The sequence below is a fragment of the Mytilus edulis genome, chromosome 2 (assembly GCF_963676685.1).
Source record: "Mytilus edulis chromosome 2, xbMytEdul2.2, whole genome shotgun sequence".
Taxonomy (NCBI): Eukaryota; Metazoa; Mollusca; class Bivalvia; order Mytilida; family Mytilidae; genus Mytilus; species Mytilus edulis.
In genome coordinates, this window is record NC_092345.1 from 102,358,433 (window position 1) to 102,383,168 (window position 24,736).

At 31.5% G+C, this 24,736-nt stretch overlaps 1 protein-coding gene across 3 annotated transcripts in view; it reads right to left on the reverse strand.

Annotated features, from left to right (window-relative positions):
- Positions 1-23,911, reverse strand: part of LOC139513705 (deleted in lung and esophageal cancer protein 1-like) — a 56,317-nt gene extending 32,406 nt beyond the window's left edge. The window contains exons 1-21 of one of the 3 annotated variants that reach the window (XM_071302452.1): positions 23,781-23,911; positions 21,800-22,031; positions 21,333-21,486; positions 20,290-20,400; positions 18,482-18,672; positions 17,852-18,069; positions 17,184-17,265; positions 16,407-16,494; positions 15,512-15,685; positions 10,350-10,483; positions 8,914-9,097; positions 8,264-8,426; positions 7,729-7,912; positions 5,660-5,816; positions 5,264-5,403; positions 4,741-4,834; positions 3,655-3,785; positions 3,130-3,288; positions 1,089-1,231; positions 557-710; positions 166-276 (exon numbers count right to left, since the gene is read on the reverse strand). In XM_071302452.1, the coding sequence (XP_071158553.1) occupies positions 166-276; positions 557-710; positions 1,089-1,231; positions 3,130-3,288; positions 3,655-3,785; positions 4,741-4,834; positions 5,264-5,403; positions 5,660-5,816; positions 7,729-7,912; positions 8,264-8,426; positions 8,914-9,097; positions 10,350-10,483; positions 15,512-15,685; positions 16,407-16,494; positions 17,184-17,265; positions 17,852-18,069; positions 18,482-18,672; positions 20,290-20,400; positions 21,333-21,486; positions 21,800-22,030 (3,003 nt within the window). In that variant the 5' untranslated portion in view covers position 22,031; positions 23,781-23,911. The remainder of the gene's footprint in view (positions 1-165; positions 277-556; positions 711-1,088; positions 1,232-3,129; positions 3,289-3,654; positions 3,786-4,740; positions 4,835-5,263; positions 5,404-5,659; positions 5,817-7,728; positions 7,913-8,263; positions 8,427-8,913; positions 9,098-10,349; positions 10,484-15,511; positions 15,686-16,406; positions 16,495-17,183; positions 17,266-17,851; positions 18,070-18,481; positions 18,673-20,289; positions 20,401-21,332; positions 21,487-21,799; positions 22,032-23,780) is intronic. The other 2 variants (XM_071302451.1, XM_071302450.1) reach the window with 2 other exon arrangements.
- Positions 23,912-24,736: the final 825 nt, after the last annotated feature.

A 24,736-nucleotide genomic window follows, 5' to 3' on the forward strand; every position in this document is an offset into this window, starting at 1 on the left:
AGCTTTCTTCTTTGTCAAGAAAACATGGCTGAAAATGTAAGCAAAACTGGTGAGATCATTATGTTCTTATATTTCTTAATTCTGTTTTGTCTGGCTGCTGTATGCCAACTTGAATTTGTGTAAAAAAAACTATGGATCACACTTGACTGAAGTTTTGATACTTACACTCCTATTAGCTCTAAAGTTTACAGTGATGGCTTTCTCTTCCCTTGGATTTATACAACCAGTCATTGGGTCAAGCTCAATCTCACAGTCTTTGGCATGCTCTCCTTCAACCTAAAATAAGTATACCATTATTAACCACTAAAGATTCTTATAGAAAACAGACATTATCTTAATGCCAAACTAATTTTGTCAATCAGCAGTTTATAAAATATTTAACTAAAGTCAAACCAAATCTGTTTAAACTGATTTCAATTAATAGTAAAGGAATTGACTTGACATTCATAAAAAAATAATAGTAAAGATCCTTTACAATAATTCTAAAATTTAATTTACGTTTTCTTCCACAGCCAAAGACATAAATGTAAAAGCTAAATGTTTTAAGTGTACTCACCTGACCCCATTTAAACTCTGTAGCAAGAAGTGTTTGGTTAACAAGTACAGCCTGGTACCTAACTGGTACCTGTTTATAAACATCCTCCATACAAATCTCACAAGATGACAAACATACCATAGGGGACTGTACTTCTCCAATGGCAGATATATTACTAAATATCAAAGCATAAATGAATTAAAAAAAAAAAAAATCTCAACACACTAATTTTTTATATATAAATTTACTTCTGATGAGTCATACTTCATATTAATATTATCATTCATAAAACTTTAAATAACATGAAGATTCAAATATGTAGTTTAATGTTACAACAAATACTTGACAATGTATATATTATTTTAACATGATTGAAAGTTTCAAAGTTGTTATTCAATGTCTTCTGTGTACATATAGAAGGTAAGCTTTTCTAAAACCATCTGATTTCAGCATTTCAAGTATTCAAAATTCTGCAGATCATCTACTCTAGATTTTAACAAAACTATGTGTTGCCTTTAGTATACCACATATCAGTTAAAATTAAATAGCTTACCATTCATTTCCATCCTCAACAGTGACTTCAAAAACTCTTTTGACTGACTTGATAGCTGTTGGAGTGAATTTGATAGATACTTTCGTCTTAGCTAATGGTTGAACTTCTCCACTTGATGGTGTAAATGTAAACTCACTTACAGCCTTAAAACAGACAAATTTACAATTTGTTAAAATAGAAACAGCTTCCTAATATGACTTTTCGTATCATTTTAAATAGGTAACTTGTAACTATTCAAGAAAGAAAAAAAAATAATTTTAAATTGTTGTATGAAGTTCAGGAGGCTCGAGGGTACAAAAATGTCAGCAAAATTTAAAAAAAAAAGTGTTTTCATAACAAATTTTATCTATTACACTATTACTTGTTACCTCATAATATGGTACAAAAATCAACCATAAAAATCAATTCGTTCTGTTCCCAAATGACTTTTAAAATGTCAATATCATTGAAAAAGTTCCAAATTATCTCCCTTTGGACAAAAATGTCATTTTTTGGCATTAAAGTTAAAATATCTTTTTTAACTCATTTAGGTGACCTATATTTTTTATTATATTTTTCAAATAACCTGTACTGAAACTAAACAATTCTAAAATTTAAGTGATTTCTGTAATTAATTACTTTCTTTATTTTGATATTACCTATATTTCTCCCATTAGTTCAACAGAAAAAAAGTACCTTAACAAAAATGGAAGCTTCTTTCAAAGGCAGATTGTGAGCTAAAATGAACAGTGACCCCATGTTTTTATTTCAATTTTCTATTAAGTATAAGATAAAGTTCATTTATGGAAAACAAGAATGTGTCCCCAGTACACAAATGCCCCACTCGCACTATCATTTTCTATGTTCAGTGGACCGTGAAATTGGGGTAAACCCTCTAATTTGGCATTAAAATTAAAAAGATCATATCATAGGGAACATGTATACTAAGTTTGAAGTCATTGGACTTCAACTTCATCAAAAACTACCTTGACCAAAAACTTTAACCTGAAGCGGGACAGACGGATGGACGGACGGACGAACGGACGGACGAACGGACGGTACGACCAGAAAACATAATGCCCCTCTACTATCGTAGGTGGGGCATAAAAATAGAGAAATCTTATATTTAAAACAAGAATGTGTCCATAGTACACGACTGCCCCACTCGCACTGTCATTTTATATGTTCAGTGGACCGTGAAATTGGGGTCAAACTTATAATTTGGAATTATAATTACAAAGATCATATCATAGAGAACATGTGTACTAAGCTTCAAGTTGATGTAACTTTAACTTTATCAAAAACTACCTTGACCAAAAACTTTAACCTGAACTTTGCACTATCATTTTCTATGTTGATGTAACTTTAACTTTATCAAAAACTACCTTGACCAAAAACTTTAACCTGAACTTTGCACTATCATTTTCTATGTTCAGGGGACCATGAAATTGGGGTCAAAACTATAATTTGGCATTAAAATTAGAAAGATCATATCATGGGAAACATGTGTACTAAGTTTCAAGTTGATTGGACTTCAGCTTCTTCAAAAACTACCTTGACCAAAAACTTTAACCTGAAGCGAACGGACGCACAGACGGAAGCACAGACGGACGGACGAATGAACGGAGGTACAGACCAGAAAACATAATGCCCCTCTACTATCGTAGGTGGGGCATAATAATGCCCCTCTACTATCGTAGGTGGGGCATAAAAAATATGGATTTATACCCGCGAGCCCCCTTAAGGGAGTAAGGTAATGAAAACATAAATATGATATACAACAAAATGACTTTCCCTATTTTAGGTCTTACAATTATATATTATTGATTCATACTTCATATTATCATTCATAAAACTTTACATTACTTGAAGATTTACTAAGCATGCATAGGTTCAAATAATTTTTTTAAATTGGTACGCACCTCTCTATTCTAAAAAGTGTTGCCTTTTGTAAAAAGTTTTAATTAAATAGCTTACCATTTGCTTTAACCTAAAACCCACCATCAACTCTTAAAACAAGAATCCCATGTGAATTATTACAGCCAATCTTTAATGAACTTACCATTGGGTCGTCAGATGATGAGAACACAGGACTATCTTGTATGCTCCATTTGGTAATTATTTGTGATTTATTCACCAGTGTTATTTCCTTAGTAATACTCTGGCCAAGTCGGATCAGTCCAAAATTAATATCAGGCTCTTCAATTTGCAGTTCTGGTCCCTGAAAATTACATACGAATTAGTTGAATCATAAAAGAGTATACATTGTTATAGTTTAATGAATTTTGAGACCAGAAAAATTAAACTCTTTTAAAAATTACAGTTACGAACAAAACAATAATTCCCTTTTCAGCTTTAATATTTAATTGCAGTGTAATAGGAGTTTTTACTGCTATTCAAAAGACAAACTGGCTGTTATAAAAATGTTATTTTAAATAAATATTCCTTTGATTTTTATCAATTTCAAAAATTCTTTGTTATCATGTATTACTGATATTTAAATGATCATGTATAACTGCTTCAGTTAACACTATCATGTCAACTTTAAGAATACAGCCTATCACTTATTTGACTATATTGTTATTACCTTGAAATCAGCCTCTACATGAAGATGTAATGGTTCGTCCAGATTCATGACATAACAGTAGAGATTGTCAATGACTTTCCCCGGCTCAGCACCTGTTATACTGATCTCCATATCCATAGCCATTCCAGGATCTGTATGAAAAAAATCATAGATCAAGTACATTAATTGGTTTATTACTCTCTAATGACTTTTCAATGTTCTGATTTTACATTTACCTAAATTCTTCACTGTACAGGTGTGGCATCTAGCATAGAGTTTTCTCAAATAGGTGTTTATTTTTTTAGAAAGTTTAGAGCTTTTGCTTCCTATTGCAAACCAAAATCTACCTTTCATGTGAAGAACAGCCATAAAGCAATGTTTTTTTTTGCCTTTGCTCTTGTCGAGTTTGTGTAAAAAAAATTTTTTGGCAAGAGTGTAAACATCATATTCAATCTTTCCCCTCCCCCTCCAACCCATAAAAAACAAGAATGTGTCCAAAGTACACAGATGCCCCATCTGCACTATCATTCTCTATGTGCAGTGAACCGTAAAAATGGTGTAAAAACTGAAATTTGGCATTAGAATTAGAAAGATCGTATCATAGGGAACATGGGTACTAAGTATCAAGATTGGACTTCAACTTCATCAAAAACTACCTCAACCAAAAACTTTTACCAAAACCAGGACAGACGGACGAACGAATCAAATGGATGAACAGACACACACACCAGAAAACATATTACCCATAAATGGGGCATAAAAAAGATCAAGCATATCAAAACTGAACTCTTGTTTCTTTTAATATAATTTATATTTTATTCTAATCTTCATGTAACAGAAGTATTTCCAGAAGTATTTTAAAAACTTTAAAATATAAAAGGTGAGCTCAAATTATCAATATTTCAAAAATCCTCTTACTGTGACAGACATACTTAGTTAACATTTTTAATACAGATAGTACTTAATTATTCTATGAAACAGAACATTTACAAACAGCTTTTAATAAGGATAATAATATTAAGAAAATATCAAAATATTATTCAAACATTTGTAATGACATTGTTTCTAAGAATGTATAAAATAAGATAAATAAATTTAAGTTCTTACCAAGTTCGCCAAAAGGTGGCTCTACTTCTAGTATATGTTTTTCATTACACGGCTGCCATGTAAAAGTTACAGTTGATCTGCTATGATTGGCCATCTGTAGAACAAAATTCATCTTTATAAAATGTTAAAATTAATAACTCAGAAATTTTACCTGCATGGTTGTGTTGTCACGGAATAGAAGTTCCTTCATAATATAAGTTCCAAATGGAAACAATATTCTGGAATATTATTTCCACTGGAATAAATATTACAGTAAATGTTCCTAACGGAATAAATGGTATAGAATATTTGTTCCAACAGGAACACGTATTATGACATTGTTTATAACAAAGTTTCCAGGGAACTTCTGTTAGGTGGAACAAATATACGTTGACAGTGTTCAACTGTATGGTAATAAAAAGATTTTTTCCTTGAAAATCATCCATTATGAACACTACTAAATAAAGAATCAAAATCCTTCATCTATCTTCATCTATTTGTTTTTAAAGTATATTGAGATAACTTTCTATCCTGATAAACTTACAGCAAATAGTTTTTTGACCGTAGTTCCGACCAAGTTTTGACCTGGTATATAAATAGCATAGGGATGAAGAACCACATTCAGTGGAATACTGCTCCCCTTTACTTCTATTTCTAATGCTGTGTAATCTCTACTCTCTTTCACTAAAATTACATAAACAATCACATTAATATTTTCAATACAAACATTCAATATTCTACCTCTGGAAGTTAAATTAGTTACATGTGTATTCGTATGACAGGGTCTCTTGACATACAAACCTTAATTATTTCTTTGCATGGAGTCAATTATTTTAAAAGCTTACATTTCATATTTAATTCTACAGGCTAAAGAATGAAATTTTATCACACTCCATAAAAAAGAGGAAAACAAAAGAGAAAGTTAAAGTCTGTATCTTACCATCTGTATTCAAGATTATTTCTGAAACACTGTCATCTAAGTTTTCCTCCTCCCCATGTTCAGAGCTACCAGCCTTTGATGATTTAGCAGATCCACCCTCACTGAAGGGAGGAACTTGTTGTAACTGCATGTGTAATACGCTGTGGAACTCATTCACCTGCAAAATTATGGAAGTTATGATACATTTTAAAAAATCTTTAATCTAGTACACAAAAAGAAATAATCTTAAACAATTAACCCTTTCACAGATTTTTAACCCTTACCATGGATGGGCTGTACTATTACAGCTGTACCCAAAACGCTGTCATTTGGCGCCAATGGTGATCCATACATTTGGAGGTCAACGTAATGCCATTTATTAAGAAGTGTATGCATGTTTCCTCAATCTAATACTATATATTATCATTTTTCTCAGTTTTAATGTTCAGTTTACTTACTATGGGTGGAGCAAATGTGATTTTGAATTCTATCTGTCTAGTACTTACTATGAATGGAGCAAATGTGATTTTGAATTCTATCTGTCCAATACTTACTATGGGAGGAGCAAATGTGATTTTGAATTCTATTTGTCCAATACCTACTATGGGTGGAGCAAATGTGAATTTGAATTCTATTTGTCCAATACTTACTATGGGTGGAGCAAATGTGATTTTGAATTCGATCTGTCCAATACTTACTATGAGTGGAGCAAATGTGATTTTGAATTCTATCTGTCCAATACTTACTATGGGAGGAGCAAATGTGAATTTGAATTCTATTTGTCCAATACTTACTATGGGTGGAGCAAATGGGATTTTGAATTCTATTTGTCCAATACTTACTATGGGTGGAGCAAATGTGATTTTGAATTCTATTTGTCCAATACTTACTATGGGTGGAGCAAATGTGATTTTGAATTCGATCTGTCCAATACTTACTATGGGTGGAGCAAATGTGATTTTGAATTCTATTTGTCCAATACTTACTATGGGTGGAGCAAATGTGATTTTGAATTCGATCTGTCCAATACTTACTATAGGAGGAGCAAATGTGATTTTGAATTCGATCTGTCCAATACTTACTATGGGTGGAGCAAATGTGATTTTGAATTCTATTTGTCCAATACTTACTATGGGTGGAGCAAATGTGATTTTGAATTCTATTTGTCCAATACTTACTATGGGCAGAGCAAATGTGATTTTGAATTCGATCTGTCCAATACTTACTATGGGAGGAGCAAATGTGATTTTGAATTCTATTTGTCCAATACTTACTATGGGTGGAGCAAATGTGATTTTGAATTCTGTCTGTCTAATACTTACTATGGGTGGAGTAAATGTGATTTTGAATTCTATCTGTCCAATACTTACTATGGGTGGAGCAAATGTGATTTTGAATTCTATCTGTCCAATACTTACTATGGGTGGAGCAAATGGGATTTTGAATTCTGTCTGTCCAATACTTACTATGGGTGGAGCAAATGTGATTTTGAATTCTATTTGTCCAATACTTACTATGGGTGGAGCAAATGTGATTTTGAATTCGATCTGTCCAATACTTACTATGGGAGGAGCAAATGTGATTTTGAATTCGATCTGTCCAATACTTACTATGGGTGGAGCAAATGTGATTTTGAATTCTATTTGTCCAATACTTACTATGGGTGGAGCAAATGTGATTTTGAATTCTATTTGTCCAATACTTACTATGGGTGGAGCAAATGTGATTTTGAATTCGATCTGTCCAATACTTACTATGGGAGGAGCAAATGTGATTTTGAATTCTATTTATCCAATACTTACTATGGGTGGAGCAAATGTGATTTTGAATTCTGTCTGTCTAATACTTACTATGGGTGGAGTAAACGTGATTTTGAATTCTATCTGTCCAATACTTACTATGGGTGGAGCAAATGTGATTTTGAATTCTATTTGTCCAATACTTACTATGGGTGGAGCAAATGGGATTTTGAATTATGTCTGTCCAATACTTACTATGGGAGGAGCAAATGTGAATTTGAATTCTATTTGTCCAATACTTACTATGGGTGGAGCAAATGTGATTTTGAATTCGATCAGTCTAATACTTACTATGGGTGGAGCAAATGTGATTTTGAATTCTATCTGTCCTGCTGGAGGTAGGGTACCATTAGGAGGATGTACACTGAAGACAGAATCTACATCTGGTACCCTGTCTATCTTCCTACCCTCCATCTCCTCTGGCTCAGACATATCAGGTTTATAAATATTCCATTGGAATGGTAATGACACATTTCTGAAAAAAACAGTTTTGCTTCATTTAAAAAATATTTTGAAACACTTGTAACAATCTGAATTGATCAAAAGCTGATAAAATCAAAAGTTGTTTGTCATAAAGAATATGTTTGATCCATAATTTGAATTTCGTTAGGTTTGTTATAACTTCTCAGCATTTTTATTCAGCCTGAAGCACCAATAAATTAACAAAAACAACACTGAAAACTAGCATATTTGGTTATGTTATCATTAACTTTGAATGTATTTCAGTAAGCAGTGACATAACATAAAATTGATATCAAGGATTTTGCATCATGGCCTGCGTCAGTATATGTAAATAAAATTTCATTTTGTGTAATGAAGAACTTACGTGGGATTTTTAACAATGATGGCCCTATCAGTGTATGTAAATGGATTGAGATCATCAAATCTAATCAGATGTTGGGCAGTATTATCTGTTAACTCTCCTGGTACTGGATCTGACGTTCCTCTTTCTACTGATACCAACTCAACACCAGCTTTCTGGGACTCTCCTGTGAAAAGGTATAAATTACACAAATTACCAATAAATCTTTATATCAGTGTCTGAAAAAAAGGAAAATATTTTTTTTTATCAAACTCCAATTAAATTCAAATTAGAAAGTCTGTAAATCAAATGGTAAAATAAAATCTCAAACACATCAAACGAATGGCAATAAGCAATTCATCTTTCAGTATATACAGCACCATTATTTTAACTGAATATGGCATCACTTGTTTGAGAAATACTCAACACATGCCAAATTCATGTCCTAATTAACAAGTGATATATGTCAGTAACTTGTGATAATTGGTATTCTACAACATTTCCCCACAATATTTGACTGTATGGTATGAGATAAAACCGGTTTAAGAAAAAAAAGTGTATGCATTAAAATCAAATTGAAACAAAATGTTTTTTATTTTATGTCCTTCGTATTACATTTCCCCCTCATGTTTTTATTTGATTTATGAACATATCTATTGTAAAGGAACACAAACCTTGTAGCATAAAATGGCTAACATTGCAGTTGTCACAGACTAATGTCATTTCTTGTGTGAAGCTTCTGACAGACTTAGGACTGAAGATAACCTCAATTACCCCACTCTCTCCCTTCATTAACTCTACAACCGATGGTCTGACATTAAATGGTGGCATAGCTACTGCACCATTTGTTACCACAGACTGTAAAACACATTCAAAATATATAATACATTTGTTACAAATAAACACAATTTCCCACATTTTTTCTATAAAAATTTTTAAGCTTAGTTTAAATAAAATACAAGTGATAATGACCAATAACATACCATGCCTGGTGTTTCAACAAATTATATTTATTTCTCTCCGCAGTCAGTCCAAATACCTTGATTGGAGGAAGGTGTTATTGGTTAAACTAGTAAATGCAGTAAAATATCAAAGGACTAATTAATTTTATCAGTTAAAATACAGGTTAGTTAGTTGAATTTAGTTTTGTTGATTACATTTTAAATGATATTTTCATGTCCACCAAAAAGACATATTTAGAGCATATAAAAGTCCAGTTTCACATGTGAATCTAACAAAATAATAACATGGTGTTAGTGCATATACATATATAGTTTGAGGAAAAGTGGGGTTTTCCCTTTCCACATAAATAATAGTGTATGGTGACACCCTTGGGTAAACATGCATTTACAATTCTTCAAACTTAAAACTACCAGCACATCATGCAAGGTAAGTGCAGCAGGTAAAATCATTCCAGTGTGGCAAGCATGTTTTTACTGTAGCCCACCATACTATATGATAGTTATCTATCATTCCAGTGTGGCAAGCTTGTTTTTACTGTAGCCCACCATACTATGTGATAATGTCAAGACAAAGCATGCTTTTACTGTAGCCCACCATACTATGTGATGGTTTCCTCTAATCACGACATTCACTTACTGATTTAGAGCTACCAAACTTCTTATGACCAAAAACCCATGAATTTATTTGCTACAAAAGGATCAAGTCATTAAATGGATAATCATAGAATAGAACAGCAAAAGTGGTAAAGAATTCTACCTCAAATATCTATATAAATTCTCAAGATTATACCAATAAAACAAATGTTACCATTTGGACATTAAAACTTTTGATGATGTATTTAAACTCCCATCAAACCTGAATTTTTCATATGATTACAGATGTACAAATAAAAATTCAAAATAAAAAAACAAAACAAAAAATAAATTGAATGATCAAGGAATCATCCATTTGAATTATAACCAAAATACTTTTACAATGAATTCTTTAAAATGTACCTGAAAATAGATATAAATGACTTAAATTATATATGTATACATTTAACTTTAAAAGTACAACTAAGAAAATGTATAATGCTTAATTCTGTGTAATCTACTAATCTCCTCAACTGTTCATTATATCTGGACTAATACAAAAATGATGAACTAACCTTGAAGTTATGTGCCGGCCAGGAGTTTCTGTTCAATACACAAAATCTTCCATTACCGCCATGGTTCTTAACAATAAACTGTGCCACATGGTAGCCACCCACTAGACAGTAACCAACATCTAACACCTTCGGTACTATAAAACAAATAAATCATTTGAATTTATTATGATAGGAACTAAAAGACACGTATGTTTTGGCTGTAACCCTCTGATCTTTAAAATATCCCTTTTACCTAAGCATAACAGTAAGTTCAACATATATATACATTTTTATATTTCATTTTTAAACACTATTTTGTATTTAGGATAGTTATTTAATTTATTCAAGTATTTTCAATGTAATATATCTTAAAAATTACTGTATAATTGATACTAAATATATATATGTGTATGGTCGGAAACAAGCCCTTTTAATAGACCACTTTCTAGTTCATCCTTCACTGGAAAAAAACTTGTCAATTATGCACGCCTTTATGATGTCATTTACCAGAGAGAGGGGATTGCCTGTATCCCTGCACTATTAACTTTCATCAAGGGTCTTAGTGATAGTCATTGTGTAGGATCAACTAGAAATAATGTTTGTTCTGTAGGTTCTCAATCATATGATAGCAGTGCTGATTGTTAATTATGATAATTCAATTTGCAGAATAATTCGTGCAATAAAGCATCATAGTTTTCCAACCACTCTCTCAACATGGGAACAGAAGTGACGATGCTCCTAAACCTGTGAATGATGTTTACTAAAATCAAAGTATTTGATGTAAATGCATTGAACTCGAAAGTTGTCTATTGGATTTAATCAAGTATTCATATTCATATACAACTGTAGCCAGACATAAGTCCTATAACTGTAACATCTTATACAACTGTAGACAGACATAAGTTCTATAACTGTAACATCTTATACAACTGTAGACAGACATAAGTTCTATAACTGTAACATCTTATACAACTGTAGACAGACATAAGTTCTATAACTGTAACATCTTATACAACTGTAGACAGACATAAGTTCTATAACTGTAACATCTTATACAACTGTAGACAGACATACGTTCTATAACTGTTACATCTTATACAACTGTGACTTCAACTGTAGACAGACATATTAAGTTCTATAACTGTAACACCTTAAGTTCACAGATCTAGAAGTGTTTTACCATTATTTTACAACGTTTGATGAATTCACCATTATATAACATTTGATGAATTCACCATTATATAACATTTGATGAATTCACCATTATATTACAACATTTGATGAATTCATCATTATATTACGTTTGATGAAGTCACCATTATATTACAACGTTTGATGAATTCACCATTATATTATAAAGTTTGATGAATTCACCATTATATATATTACAACTTTGATGAATTAACCATTATATTATAAAGTTTGATGAATTCACCATTATTTTACAACATTTGATGAATTCACCATTATATTATAAAGTTTGATGAATTCACCATTATATTACAACTTTGATGAATTAAGCATTATATTATAAAGTTTGATGAAGTCACCATTATATTACAACGTTTGATGAATTCACCATTATATTATAAAGTTTGATGAATTCACCATTATATTATAAAGTTTGATGAATTCACCATTATATTATAAAGTTTGATGAATTCACCATTATATTACAACTTTGATGAATTAACCATTATATTATAAAGTTTGATGAAGTCACCATTATATTATAAAGTTTGATGAATTCACCATTATATTACAACTTTGATGAATTAACCATTATATTATAAAGTTTGATGAAGTCACCATTATATTACAACGTTTGATGAATTCACCATTATATTATAAAGTTTGATGAATTCACCATTATATTATAAAGTTTGATGAATTCACCATTATATTACAACTTTGATGAATTAACCATTATATTATAAAGTTTGATAAAGTCACCATTATATTACAACGTTTGATGAATTCACCATTGTATTATAAAGTTTGATGAATTCACCTTTATATTACAACTTTGATGAATTAACCATTATATTATAAAGTTTGATGAAGTCACCATTATATTACAACGTTTGATGAATTCACCATTATATTATAAAGTTTGATGAATTCACCATTATATTATAAAGTTTGATGAATTCAACATTATATTACAACTTTGATGAATTAACCATTATATTATAAAGTTTGATGAATTCACCATTATATTATAAAGTTTGATGAATTCACCATTATATTACAACTTTGATGAATTAACCATTATATTATAAAGTTTGATGAAGTCACCATTATATTACAATGTTTGATGAATTCACCATTATATTATAACGTTTGATGAATTCACCATTATATTATAAAGTTTGATGAATTCACCATTATATTACAACTTTGATGAATTAACCATTATATTATAAAGTTTGATGAAGTCACCATTATATTATAAAGTTTGATGAATTCACCATTATATTACAACTTTGATGAATTAACCATTATATTATAAAGTTTGATGAAGTCATTATATTACACATTTGATGAATTAACCATTATATTATAAAGTTTGATGAATTCACCATTATATTATAAAGTTTGATGAATTCACCATTATATTACAACTTTGATGAATTAACCATTATATTATAAAGTTTGATGAATTCACCATTATATTACAACTTTGATGAATTGACCATTATATTATAAAGTTTGATGAATTCACCATTATATTATAAAGTTTGATAAAGTCACCATTATATTAAAATGTTTGATGAATTCACCATTATATTATAAAGTTTGATGAATTCACCATTATATTACAACTTTGATGAATTAACCATTATATTACAACATGTTGACAATAAAGACAACAACACTCATGTTTTTACCGCAAAGTATCTGTTTATTCGGTCTACATGTTTCGCCTAGTAGATAGGCATCATCAGGACAATTATACAAAGAAATATGACAGTGAAGTATGAATCTTGCGGTTTAGCGGTTTAACCGGAAGTTTAAGTTACATAATAGTAGTTATCAATGTTATTGTTTTCTTGAATGGTAACAGCATCTCGTGTGGCTGACATATATCCCGTTCTGTGTAGTTAATCTCATGGGAGGTCTTTGGTGGTATTGTACGTTGTGGTTATCTAATAATCATGTCAGTGAATTCCAAATTGGACAACACCTCACTAGTCATTCTGTACAGTCAACTGGCTTCGCTCTGGGACCCTCCAGTTACTGCTTCCAATTGCGTCGGTAATGGTGCGAAGTGTATGATCGTCGCACATTTTGGAAATTAAGATAGTGGTAGATCTGTAAATATTTAATTATGGGTTGTGTTAATGATTTAAGCTGTGGATTGATGTTGAATCTGTAAGAACTTCCAGCAGGTTTCTTCTTTCTTAACCGGTGGTCAAGTAAAAAAATGGTTGAGACTCTGTTAAATCTTTATGTTAATTTTGCGTAGTGTCATAAATTCAGCTAGTTGGTTTTGATTTCTCATTAGTGTTATCAGCGGTTGTAGCAGTTTTTTCTTCTCTTGCTCCTTCTCTTCTTGGACAGTGCGGAATCTTGATCATTTTCAGAAAAAGATCGGGAATCTTGGTATTGGTCTGTAGTATCATCCATGCTGTTGGTCGTAAGGTACAACGCTAGTGTGGCGAAGGTGGATCCTTGCGGATGCAGGGGTTCACAGTGAAAAGTTAAAAAGTAAGAATATAAGTGAACCAACACTTGTCCTGATGATGCCTATCTACTAGGCGAAACATGTAGACCGAATAAACAGATACTTTGAGGTAAAAACTTGAGTGTTGTTGTCTTTATTGTCGACATATTCATTTTTTTCAAGATGACTGTGAATATCTAACGGTATCCACTCGTTTTTACCCTACCGCACAATCACCACTCCAGGTGTTGGTTCACTTATATTCTTACATTATATTACAACGTTTGATGAATTCAGCATTATCTTATGTTTGATGAATTTACCATAATATTACAACGTTTGATGAATTTATCATTATATTACAACGTTTGATGAATTTACCATTATATTACAACGTTTGATGAATTCACCATTATATTATGTTTGATGAATTCAGCATTATATTATAACGTTTGATGAATTCACCTTTATATTACAACTTTGATGAATTCACCATTATATTACAACTTTTGATGAATTCACCATTATATTACAACATTTGATGAATTTACCATTATATTACAACATTTGATGAATTCACCATTATATTATAACGTTTGATGAATTCACCATTATATTACAACGTTTGATGAATTCACCATTATATTACAACGTTTGATGAATTCACCATTTTTTTATATTACAACGTTTGATGAATTCACCATTATATTATGTTTGATGAATTCAGCATTATATAACATTATTTGATGAATTCACCATTATATTATAACGTTTGATGAATTCACCATAATATTACATTTGATGAATTCAGCATTATATTATAATGTTTGATTAATTCACCATTATATTACAACGATTGATGAAGTCACCATTATTTTACTATTTTTGCTGAATTCAGCATTATATTATAACGTTTGATGAATTCACCATTATATTACAACGTTTGATGAATTCACCATTATATAACAATGTTTAATGAATTCACCATTATCTTACAACGTTTAATAAATTCACCATTATTTTACAATGTTTAATGAATTCAGCATTATATTATAACGTTTGATGAAGTCACCATTATATTACAACGTTTGATGAAGTCACCATTATATTTCAACGTTTGTTGAAGTCACCATTATATTATAAAGTTTGATGAATTCACCATTATATTACAAGGTTTGATGAATTTACCATTATATTACAACGTTTGATGAATTCAGCATTATATTACGTTTGATGAATTTACCATTATATTACGTTTGATGAATTTACCATTTTTCACAATGTTTGATCACTTTGATGAATTCAGCAACTTTAGATGATTTTCTGGAATAGCAGTCTATTTCACATATACATACCATACAAGAAACAACTTTAAAAATAGTAAATCTTACAAATGTTTAGAGTTTGTTGTAAACAGTCGGTTATGTTAAGAAACGTTGCTGATTAAAAGGTAAGAATCTACACACTGTGTAAATGTCTTTTAGTTTACATTGTGACTTATAGTTCAGGTACATACATGTAAGCTTTGGAGGTTCTCTTCTTCCTTGAAGTGGTACTAAAATTGGTGCTGAGGACTGGGTTTGGATTCTGATCACATCATCATAGTCCTTTAACGAGTCTGGGGCAAACCTTATAGCGTAGTGACAACTCATTCCAGGGGCTACCAAACCATGCTCTCCTGGAAACTGACCTGTAAACATACAAGTAACAAAATCTCTTAGACACTTATACATGTGATATAATATACCAAAAAATGTGAAGATGTGGGAAGTCTTGATTATTGAATTTTAAAAAATATGATTAATATACTGATATTATATCTGTCATCTTTAAATGAACATAACTCAAAATATTTAGTACGCCTGCCATTGGTGACCTACAATGTTTTGTTCACTGACACTATACATTTATAAAAGAAGTTTTTGCATACCATTGGACATAAACTACAGGAAAATTACAATATGAGACAATTATACAGACCGACTACTTACAACAAGTTTGTATAAATAGGATTAATATACTGATATTATATCTGTCATCTTTAACATTTTTGGTTTATTCTATCTTTTCTCTGGTTTAAAATATTAAAAAACAATTATGAAGTAGTTTGTTCAATGAAAATGGAAAATTAATTCCATAATGAGGCAACAAGAGGTATTTGGAACAGTGAAGAAAAGTTATGGTGTTCTTTTAAATTTATAGATAACGTGTATGAATTTCATCCTAGTGTAAAAATAATATTGCAGCAAGACCTGGTATAACCAATAAAAATCCTTGTTTGGTTCCAATTGAATGGTAAAAACAATTTAATTTGCATACCTTCTATTAAAGGTAATTTAAAATAAGAACAAACGCATTGAACTTAATAATCACTTGTAAAACAAAGTTTATACAGGTTAACCATGACTTACCAAGTCCGACAGAGAAGTAAGAAGTTGTTGGTGGCAATGCTCTACACTGTCTTAACACAGCTGATACATTCTTAAGTTCCAAGGTCAACTGTAAATATAATATGTCATATAAGAACTTTGACCTTACACATTTGACATTGAAAAAGTGAATAATTATTACTTTTAACATTATTTTTTTTCAGATAGAAACATCCTCTATTGGTAGGAATACAAAATTGTAAGAATATTCCCAAAGATCACCTATTCAGGAGCAGAGCCAATAACCCCAATTATTAGTGAATCCTTTGTGCATGTTCATGTATTGCTAAATGTATTATATTTGAAAGTATAAGAACAATTCCATATGGGCTTCTTACTTATAACTACATCACTGTCATCAGCTTGAAAAAGGGATAGATTTTATGTTAGTCTATTTCTCTAGAAATGTTTTACTTTTTTCTACCTTTGTTCATGATTTTATATGTAAAGCCAACTCTCTCCCGCTGAAATCTTTGTTAAAAAGTAAAGAAAATGGTATTTAGAGACTATTTCAACAAAAATATTTGTGGGTGGGAGGTGGCGCCAGTTAATTTTTCAGAAAACCTTCATTTATAATGTCACAAATACAATGCCAACCTTATAACCCAATTCCTTTTACTTATCATTACCAATTTGTTTATAATGAAAAATCGATCAGTGATCTAATATCAATTTCAATAGACCCCCCCCCCCCCCCCCCCCCAGTTTTTTTTCACATATACATGAATGATTAATTTTAATATTAATGTTAAGACTTACTTCATACACCTGTCCAGACTTGTAGTTCGTAAACTTTACAATAGGTGGCGACAACAAAAAGATCAGGGATGGCTCCTTTTTCCTAAAATATTTTCAAATATTGTTATACTTCTTCAAGCTTATGAATTCATATAAATTTTCAAATTTAAGAAATAAAATTAAATGCCTCAAATTTTTGTTTTTGTTTTTCATGATCCAATTGTCAATATCACTGTAAATAATTACTGACACACACTGTATAAATAACTTGATTTGAAAATTTTGCTAAGCTACTTACATTTGTCCACTATCCTGTCGAGGGCTAATAAATAGCAGTCTAATTTACAAATTTTTATGGAAATTAAAACAAGTGATAAAAAACTGCTGATTATATATGACAAAGCTAATGATTAATATGTACACAATGAGTAAACGTGTTGTGAGATTCATTATTATTTGTGGGATACACATTTTTATGGATTGTGAGGGTAAAGGTAAAACACAAATTTAAAAAGATTAAAATTTTCTATAGGCTTGTTTGCATGCAGACTATGACAAGAAACATTAAGTATTACAGTGCAGAAATAGTATTTTATTTTCAGCAAGTAGAGTCTAAAGACAGCAGGACAGTGTTACATATTCTTCTTTTTTTTGACAGCAGGAAAGAGATTCTGGGTTTCATAACTTACTTTTCATCCCCAAGATCTGGTTTAATGCCAACTTGTTTGGAGACAGGGTTATAGCCCTTGATTAAAGTTCTACCACCAGGTGTTGCTGATGGAGGTACAAAGCGAGGATTTCTTTTATAATTGACTTTAGACTGTAACGTAGCCAGATCCTGTCTGTCCTGTTCCCTTTGCTCCTCTGACATATATATCTTCCATCCATGCTCTCTTTTTGTCCTTGTCTGAATGAAATATCATTTTACTTTTATTTCAAAGGTATATCATTTAATTTTACAAATAAAAAACTGCACAATTTGCAAAATATGGATTGAATATTTGACATCTGCATTCTATCTGACCACTTGTCTCTTTTATGTATAGTTATAACATTTATATTAACTATTAATGTCCACTTCAAAATTTACAATCAAAATGATACAACAGATTTTTAATAGAAAAGAAAATATTTAGTTGCAAACTTTTTGCCTTGATTACTAATAAACTATTGACACAGAGAAAGTCTGGGGTATTTCTTTGTAATAAAGTCATTAACTGATATATATATATGTATATTTATACTCCATAATGTCACAGCTGATATATCCTTAGTGCACATTTTTTTTATCAAAATAATTCAAACATTTATTCACTCACAACTTCTTCCATGTCTGGTCTGGATGATTCCGGTCCTCCCTCCTGGAAATCTTCAGAAAGGAAGGTTGGTCCTTCTAGGTCTTCCAAGTCGGTTCTCTGTGGGGGAAACGGTGAATGGTCCCTCATCTCAGACATTCTGGTATGTTGTTGTGAGGATACAGTTACTCGTGCATAACTAGGAATCTTTGGAGCTGTAATATATATTATGAAATGGTACTTAACACTGAACAGTTAAACCTTTAATCATGTTATCATACTTTTTTCATTTTGAATCTTTAGTGTATGTATTTGCTTATGCTTTTTTTATAAGTAGTTTGGTCTACTCAACTATAAAAGGTTGTTCTCCCGCCTCTTTCATTTATCAAGATAAATTCACACTGAATAACCAGTTTGACAGGTATATTATTGAAACATTATTTGCATGTAGCAATGTATGTATGTACTAGAAATTCCACCAATTAAGACGCACCCCTTGATTGACTGCAAGGGTACAGCGGATCCATGTACACTCCCTAAGGATTAATGGAGATGTGTCCTTTACAATATTATCCCACCACCAGAACAATCCCCACCCAACACCGCCCAAGGAAGCGTGTAGGACACCGGGAAGTCTGTTATTATGGTGGAGGAAGCCAAAGTACTCGAAGAGAACCACCGGGCCACTCAGTGGAAACAGACAAACCAGAGAGATATCAGAAGATTGATCTCCAGGTCAAAGTAGGGGGACAACTTTTACCAACCGAGGCCCCCTAAGTACCCATTCTAGTTTAAACTCCGGTCTGGGTACCAGAGATGTGTGTGAGAGGGTGAAAATTACCCTTCTGATGTACTGATATTTTTAGTATCCCGAGTGAGAATCGAACTTGGGACCTTCAGCACTGTAGCCATCGGTCTTAACCACTAGACCACGAACTCACGCAATATGATTACAATTTATCTAATATGATACCAATTTATCTAATATTAACATGATACCAATTTATCTAATATACATGATACCAATTTATCTAATATTAACATGATACCAATTTATCTAATATTAACATGATACCAATTTATCTAATATACATGATACCAATTTATCTAATATTTTGTCTTTTATTTTGTAGATGCATGTTACTGTTCATTGAAAAAGTTGTTTTGGACTCTATCGAAAGGAGAAGGTTCACGAAGGGTTAAAATTGGCCCTGAATTTTTTATGTTTTGTAAATCGGGCCAAAAAATTAAAAACCATCTACGATCCAAAATGTTTTTATATTGAGGAAAGCTTTTAGGTCTGAAAAATGCACAAAATCATCATATTTTGACAAAATGTCTAAAATGGGCATACTTTGGAGAATATTTTGTACTCTTATAAAAATAATTGATATATTTAGCATTAAGACTTTTGAAATAGACCCATTTAAGAACCAAATTGAGACCTTTTTGGTGTTTTATGATAAAGTTGATATTTTAGGCCATTTTGGGCCATAGTGAACCTTGTCCTTTATTGTCATATATTACTTAATCAAAACTGGTTTGTGTGCCATCTCAATCCTTCATATATTAGTTTGTCATTTATTATAGAGAAATTAGAAATTTTTCATAATCGTATGAACGAAGTGAAATTGAATATAAGAACCAAATATCAAGACAATGAAGGATGTGCCAATATACTGCTGATGCCAATATAAACCTAGTAATAACATTTACTTATATGTAAGTGGGTGTACTACTGATGTAATATGTTCTTGTTTTGAATACAATTGAATGAAATAATTTCCACTTAATCAAGCACCAGTAAGTTAATTGGTTTGTGGCACACTTACATGGTGGTGGTGGCACTGCTGATGGCTCATCTGTGGCATAGTCTTCAGGTGTCAGTAACTTGTTCTTCCTCAATAGATCAGTATCAATACATGACCTGAAATGTGATCTACCTGTAAAAAAAAAGTAAAATAATTATTATTTTATCTTTTTCAAGAGAAAACAATAGTCAAACAACTATTCTGAGAGCAATTGTAATCAATGGTTTCATTATGACCTTCAATTCATTCATAGTTAAAACAAAATTTAGTAATTTAGTAATTTAATCGTCTAAATTCTATATAAATGAGTGTTACAGACCACATCAGATTATGTGTAATAAAAATTCAAAACTTCTATTTTCAGCAGGGTCACAAAATTTTCTCCAAAATAAAAAAAAAACTCAGTTGAACTGATTTACTCACTATCTAGATTCAGAGTGATTAGTAGTTATAAGTCTAATGCATGAAAATATTATTATACTTAATACATTTAGTAAAAATTAACATACTGATTTCATCTGTAGATAAAGTACACAAACAGTTTACACATACAAACAAATGTACTAGCATGTATTACTAAGAGATAGTTCCAATAAACTTAAAAATAAAACATCCAAAATATATTAAAATGTGTATTATCTTGTATTCAATTAAAAAAATAAAATTGTAAGTCAATTAATTTAATTATCGATCAAGTAAAACAAAGCATCTGGGGATAAAGAAAGGTGAATAACTTTAACCTGCAACTAAAAATAACCTCTAAATAAAACTGAATATATCAACAGACAGCAGAAATAAAACCTTTCATTGTAAGGCCCTCTTGAATGCATATAAGATCAGGTAATAATTTCTGAATTTACAGAATAATGTACTTGTGACAATTTCTTGCTTCCATTCTCTATTCTTTTATGAAAGTAAACTTAAATTGAATTTGGTAAACACAATTCCATAAAACTTTAACTTATTAAATAAATATTTTATTAAAGTATGTGATAAAATGTTGGTATTAGTGAGTCAGCGATATGTTCTATTGATATCCTAATACCACAAACATACAAAATTACCTGGTGGAAGTCCTAATTCATTATAATTTTCACAACTTTTAGAAACTCTGTTTAGTTCCTTTTCGTCAGCAGACATTGCTCTAGCCTGGGCCTGCATGATATGTTTCTCCAGCTTTGCTGCTTCATCTAACCTTCTTTGTCTTTCTTCAAACACCTAAGGAATAAAATTCAAAATACATTAAAAAATTTCTTCTGGATTTTAATAACTGATTGATTTGATGCCTGTAATATGATATTTATCATTATAAACATTGCTGTAACAAACATTTACCGTAAATTTTCATGTGGGTACTCCTTTCCTATACCCTTATCTATGTCAATTCAAATTTTTCTGTTTTAAAAAAAGAAATATTTTCATTTAAAAATATAATAAGTTCTATAAAGGATATTCAATGTGACTGAAAAATCTGATTTACTGCATATGCTAATACATATAAATGAAAATAGTGACAATTTTTACACAATACCTTCTGTAGTGACTCTACATATCTCTCATGATAAGGATCATCACCACCTTTAGACACATTCAGATTGCGAACAGTTTCTGGCCCTATGGCATCCCTGGTATATAAGTCTCTAAATGTCCTGGTCAAAATGTGACGAACATCTTGTGACTTTCCTGTAGAGGGCCTCTGTAGAAACATGGGAGGCTCCTCTCCTCTAGCAGTTATATTCCCTTGAACTTTCATGCTTGCCATTCTGTTGAAATACAGATTAAATGAGAATAATTTATTCAAATCTATACTGTAATTACGAATATTATAATTCACAGTTAAGGTCGAGTTTTAACTTAAAAGGTTTGTATTATAGTAGGAAATTGAACATTTTATCATGTTATTACTCAGTCGTAAGTCGTTCTGGAAGATGATGCAGTCATCACTAATAGAAATGAAGAATCTGTGGTCACCTTATAGCATTTGTTTAAGTTGCATCTGATTTGAATTGTTTTTTCTATGCATATGGTAATCTCATGGACTTTATTGCATACCATACACATACAATATCCTGGCAGACTTTGAATAACAATGAATTAGTCTGGTTTACATTTAAATGATATCAAATGCAGGAAAAGCACGAGTTATATACAATACCCACAAGAAACATTGAAAATAAATAAGGGCAATAATGAAGCACACACATCGACCGAAAACAAAAACAAGAAGTAAAACGTCAGAACACAAACACGAGAAATATAGAGGCTGAAAACGTCGCACGAAAATAACTCTTTATCTGACACCCTCTTTTATATTATTAAAAATTCTTGAACATTAATGAATTACATGGAATTTATACTTATTTTTATCTTTTATCCTTATAAATATTTTTCATATGTATATTTTTGTGAAACTGCCTCTTTACAACAGTGGAAAGTGCCAGCAGGGTACTGACACCTGCGTCATCAATTAGTACATGTGAATTTACAACATAATATGATTGTAGTAATGTATATTGGGGCAGGATCAACTTTGGACAGAAGGACATTGGCATAATCAACATAAGAGCCCCTAAAAGTAGCCACTCTAGTTTAATCTCTGATATGGGTACCAGCCAAGGGTCGAATTTCAGCTTTTTTGTGTACTGGTCAGCTGGACCAGTGGACTAAAATCTACTGATCTCGCTCTTAATCTACTGGTCCTGCGAAAATTATCTTTTTCCTAGGATTTTTCATATTTACATTTCCCTTTGTCAATTTCATAAACTTTATTTCGATCTTTTTGATTTAGATTCTTTTTTTTTTTGTCTGGCAGTTTATCTCCTTCCAAAAAAATGTGTGGTTGTTGTGAGGACGCTCACTGGAGATTAATACACCTTATCGCTATTTGTCCGCCATTACTGGATACCACACAGGTTCCCGTAAAATTTTGACGTCATAAAGCAAAACATCTGACGCCACAATGGAAAAGTAATTGTTGTTGACGTCAAAAGGTCAAGCGGCTGGGTCAGCTGGGATCAGCGATAAGGTGTATTGAAACATTTAGTACCACTCCTGAGTACCATGTAATTGATTTCGCAGTTAAACTTGCACTGCAATCAGAGATTTTTATCAACAAATTCCTACTGGTCCACCAGCTAACAAAATCTACTGGGCAAACCCTAATTATACTAGTCTCAGACCACCGGACCAGCACTAATTTTGACCCCTGGTACCAGCTATGTGAGTTAGAAGGGTGAATAATAACTAAAATTTCCAAGATCGGCTAACTGTACTATAGTCATTGGTCTTAACCATAAGACCATTAATCAACATACACAATGGAATGGAAAGTTTAGTTTTTACTGCTTCAAAAACATCTGAAATAATATCTTAAAATTGATGCATTTTATCGAACAGGCACCTGTTTGCAGTATGCCTGTATAGTGTTTCATTCGTCAGTTTAGCGCTTAAATCGAGGCGAAAGAAGCTTAGGGTTGAGCAAGATAGGAAAGAAAACCTTCGCAAGTAGATACCTCTTGTTTATTTTGGAGAATTAAAACAACTGTCTGAAACAATAAATATTTAAATCTTTGTTTTCGCCATCGTTGTCAGTTGTCAAGATTGTTTAAAGACTCTAAACAGAAGAGTTCCATCCATTGGCGATAAGTCTTATAACCAACTAATAAAGGGTTACCAATAACGTACGATTATGTATGGTTTATTTTTTATTTTTTTACAGATTCTCTAGGTCTATTTATACATGAACTTTTTTGAGGGGTCAATAAATATTTTCTCTCATTTTGATACTAACATCTTTTTTTTTATATCTATATAGAGTGGGGTGCTCATTTTCGCCATATCTTACCATGTTTTCCACAGTTTACAGTATGTTGAGGTCCAGTGGCGGATCCAGGGGGGGGGGGGGTTCCGGGGGTGCGCACCCCCCTTTATTTTTGCCGATCAATGCATTTGTATCGGGACATATGTTTTGCACCTCCCCCCTTTGCCCTGGGTGCCCTGGGTTAGCACCCCCCTTTCGAAAATTCCTGCATCCGCCCCTGAGGTCTATATGTTTTTTGAATAATACTGATATTACATATGATCAAATGCAAAATATTCCTAAGCTTGAAAACGTGTTTGTTTGAAAATAATCATCTGTAAAGTTAGATTAAAGGGTGTTTGAAATTGCCTGATGTTTTGCCAATGGGGGACACATATTCGCCGTTTTTATACATCTATTTAAACCCAAATAACTGCAGCTTTAAACGAGGCTTTAAACAATATTTTTCAAATCAATTTCATTATAGATGGCAATAGCAGACATTTTAAAGGTGTACAGAACTTAAATTTAGTGCAATCAGTCAAAGATTTTCTAAGAAATACTTCTTTGAAATCGTGTTATTCATTTAGAAAATTGGCCGAAAATCGTTATCCGTTTTTCGGTCCTTTGCGGTAAGTGCCGCAGTTTTGTCGTAGTTTAAAATAAAAT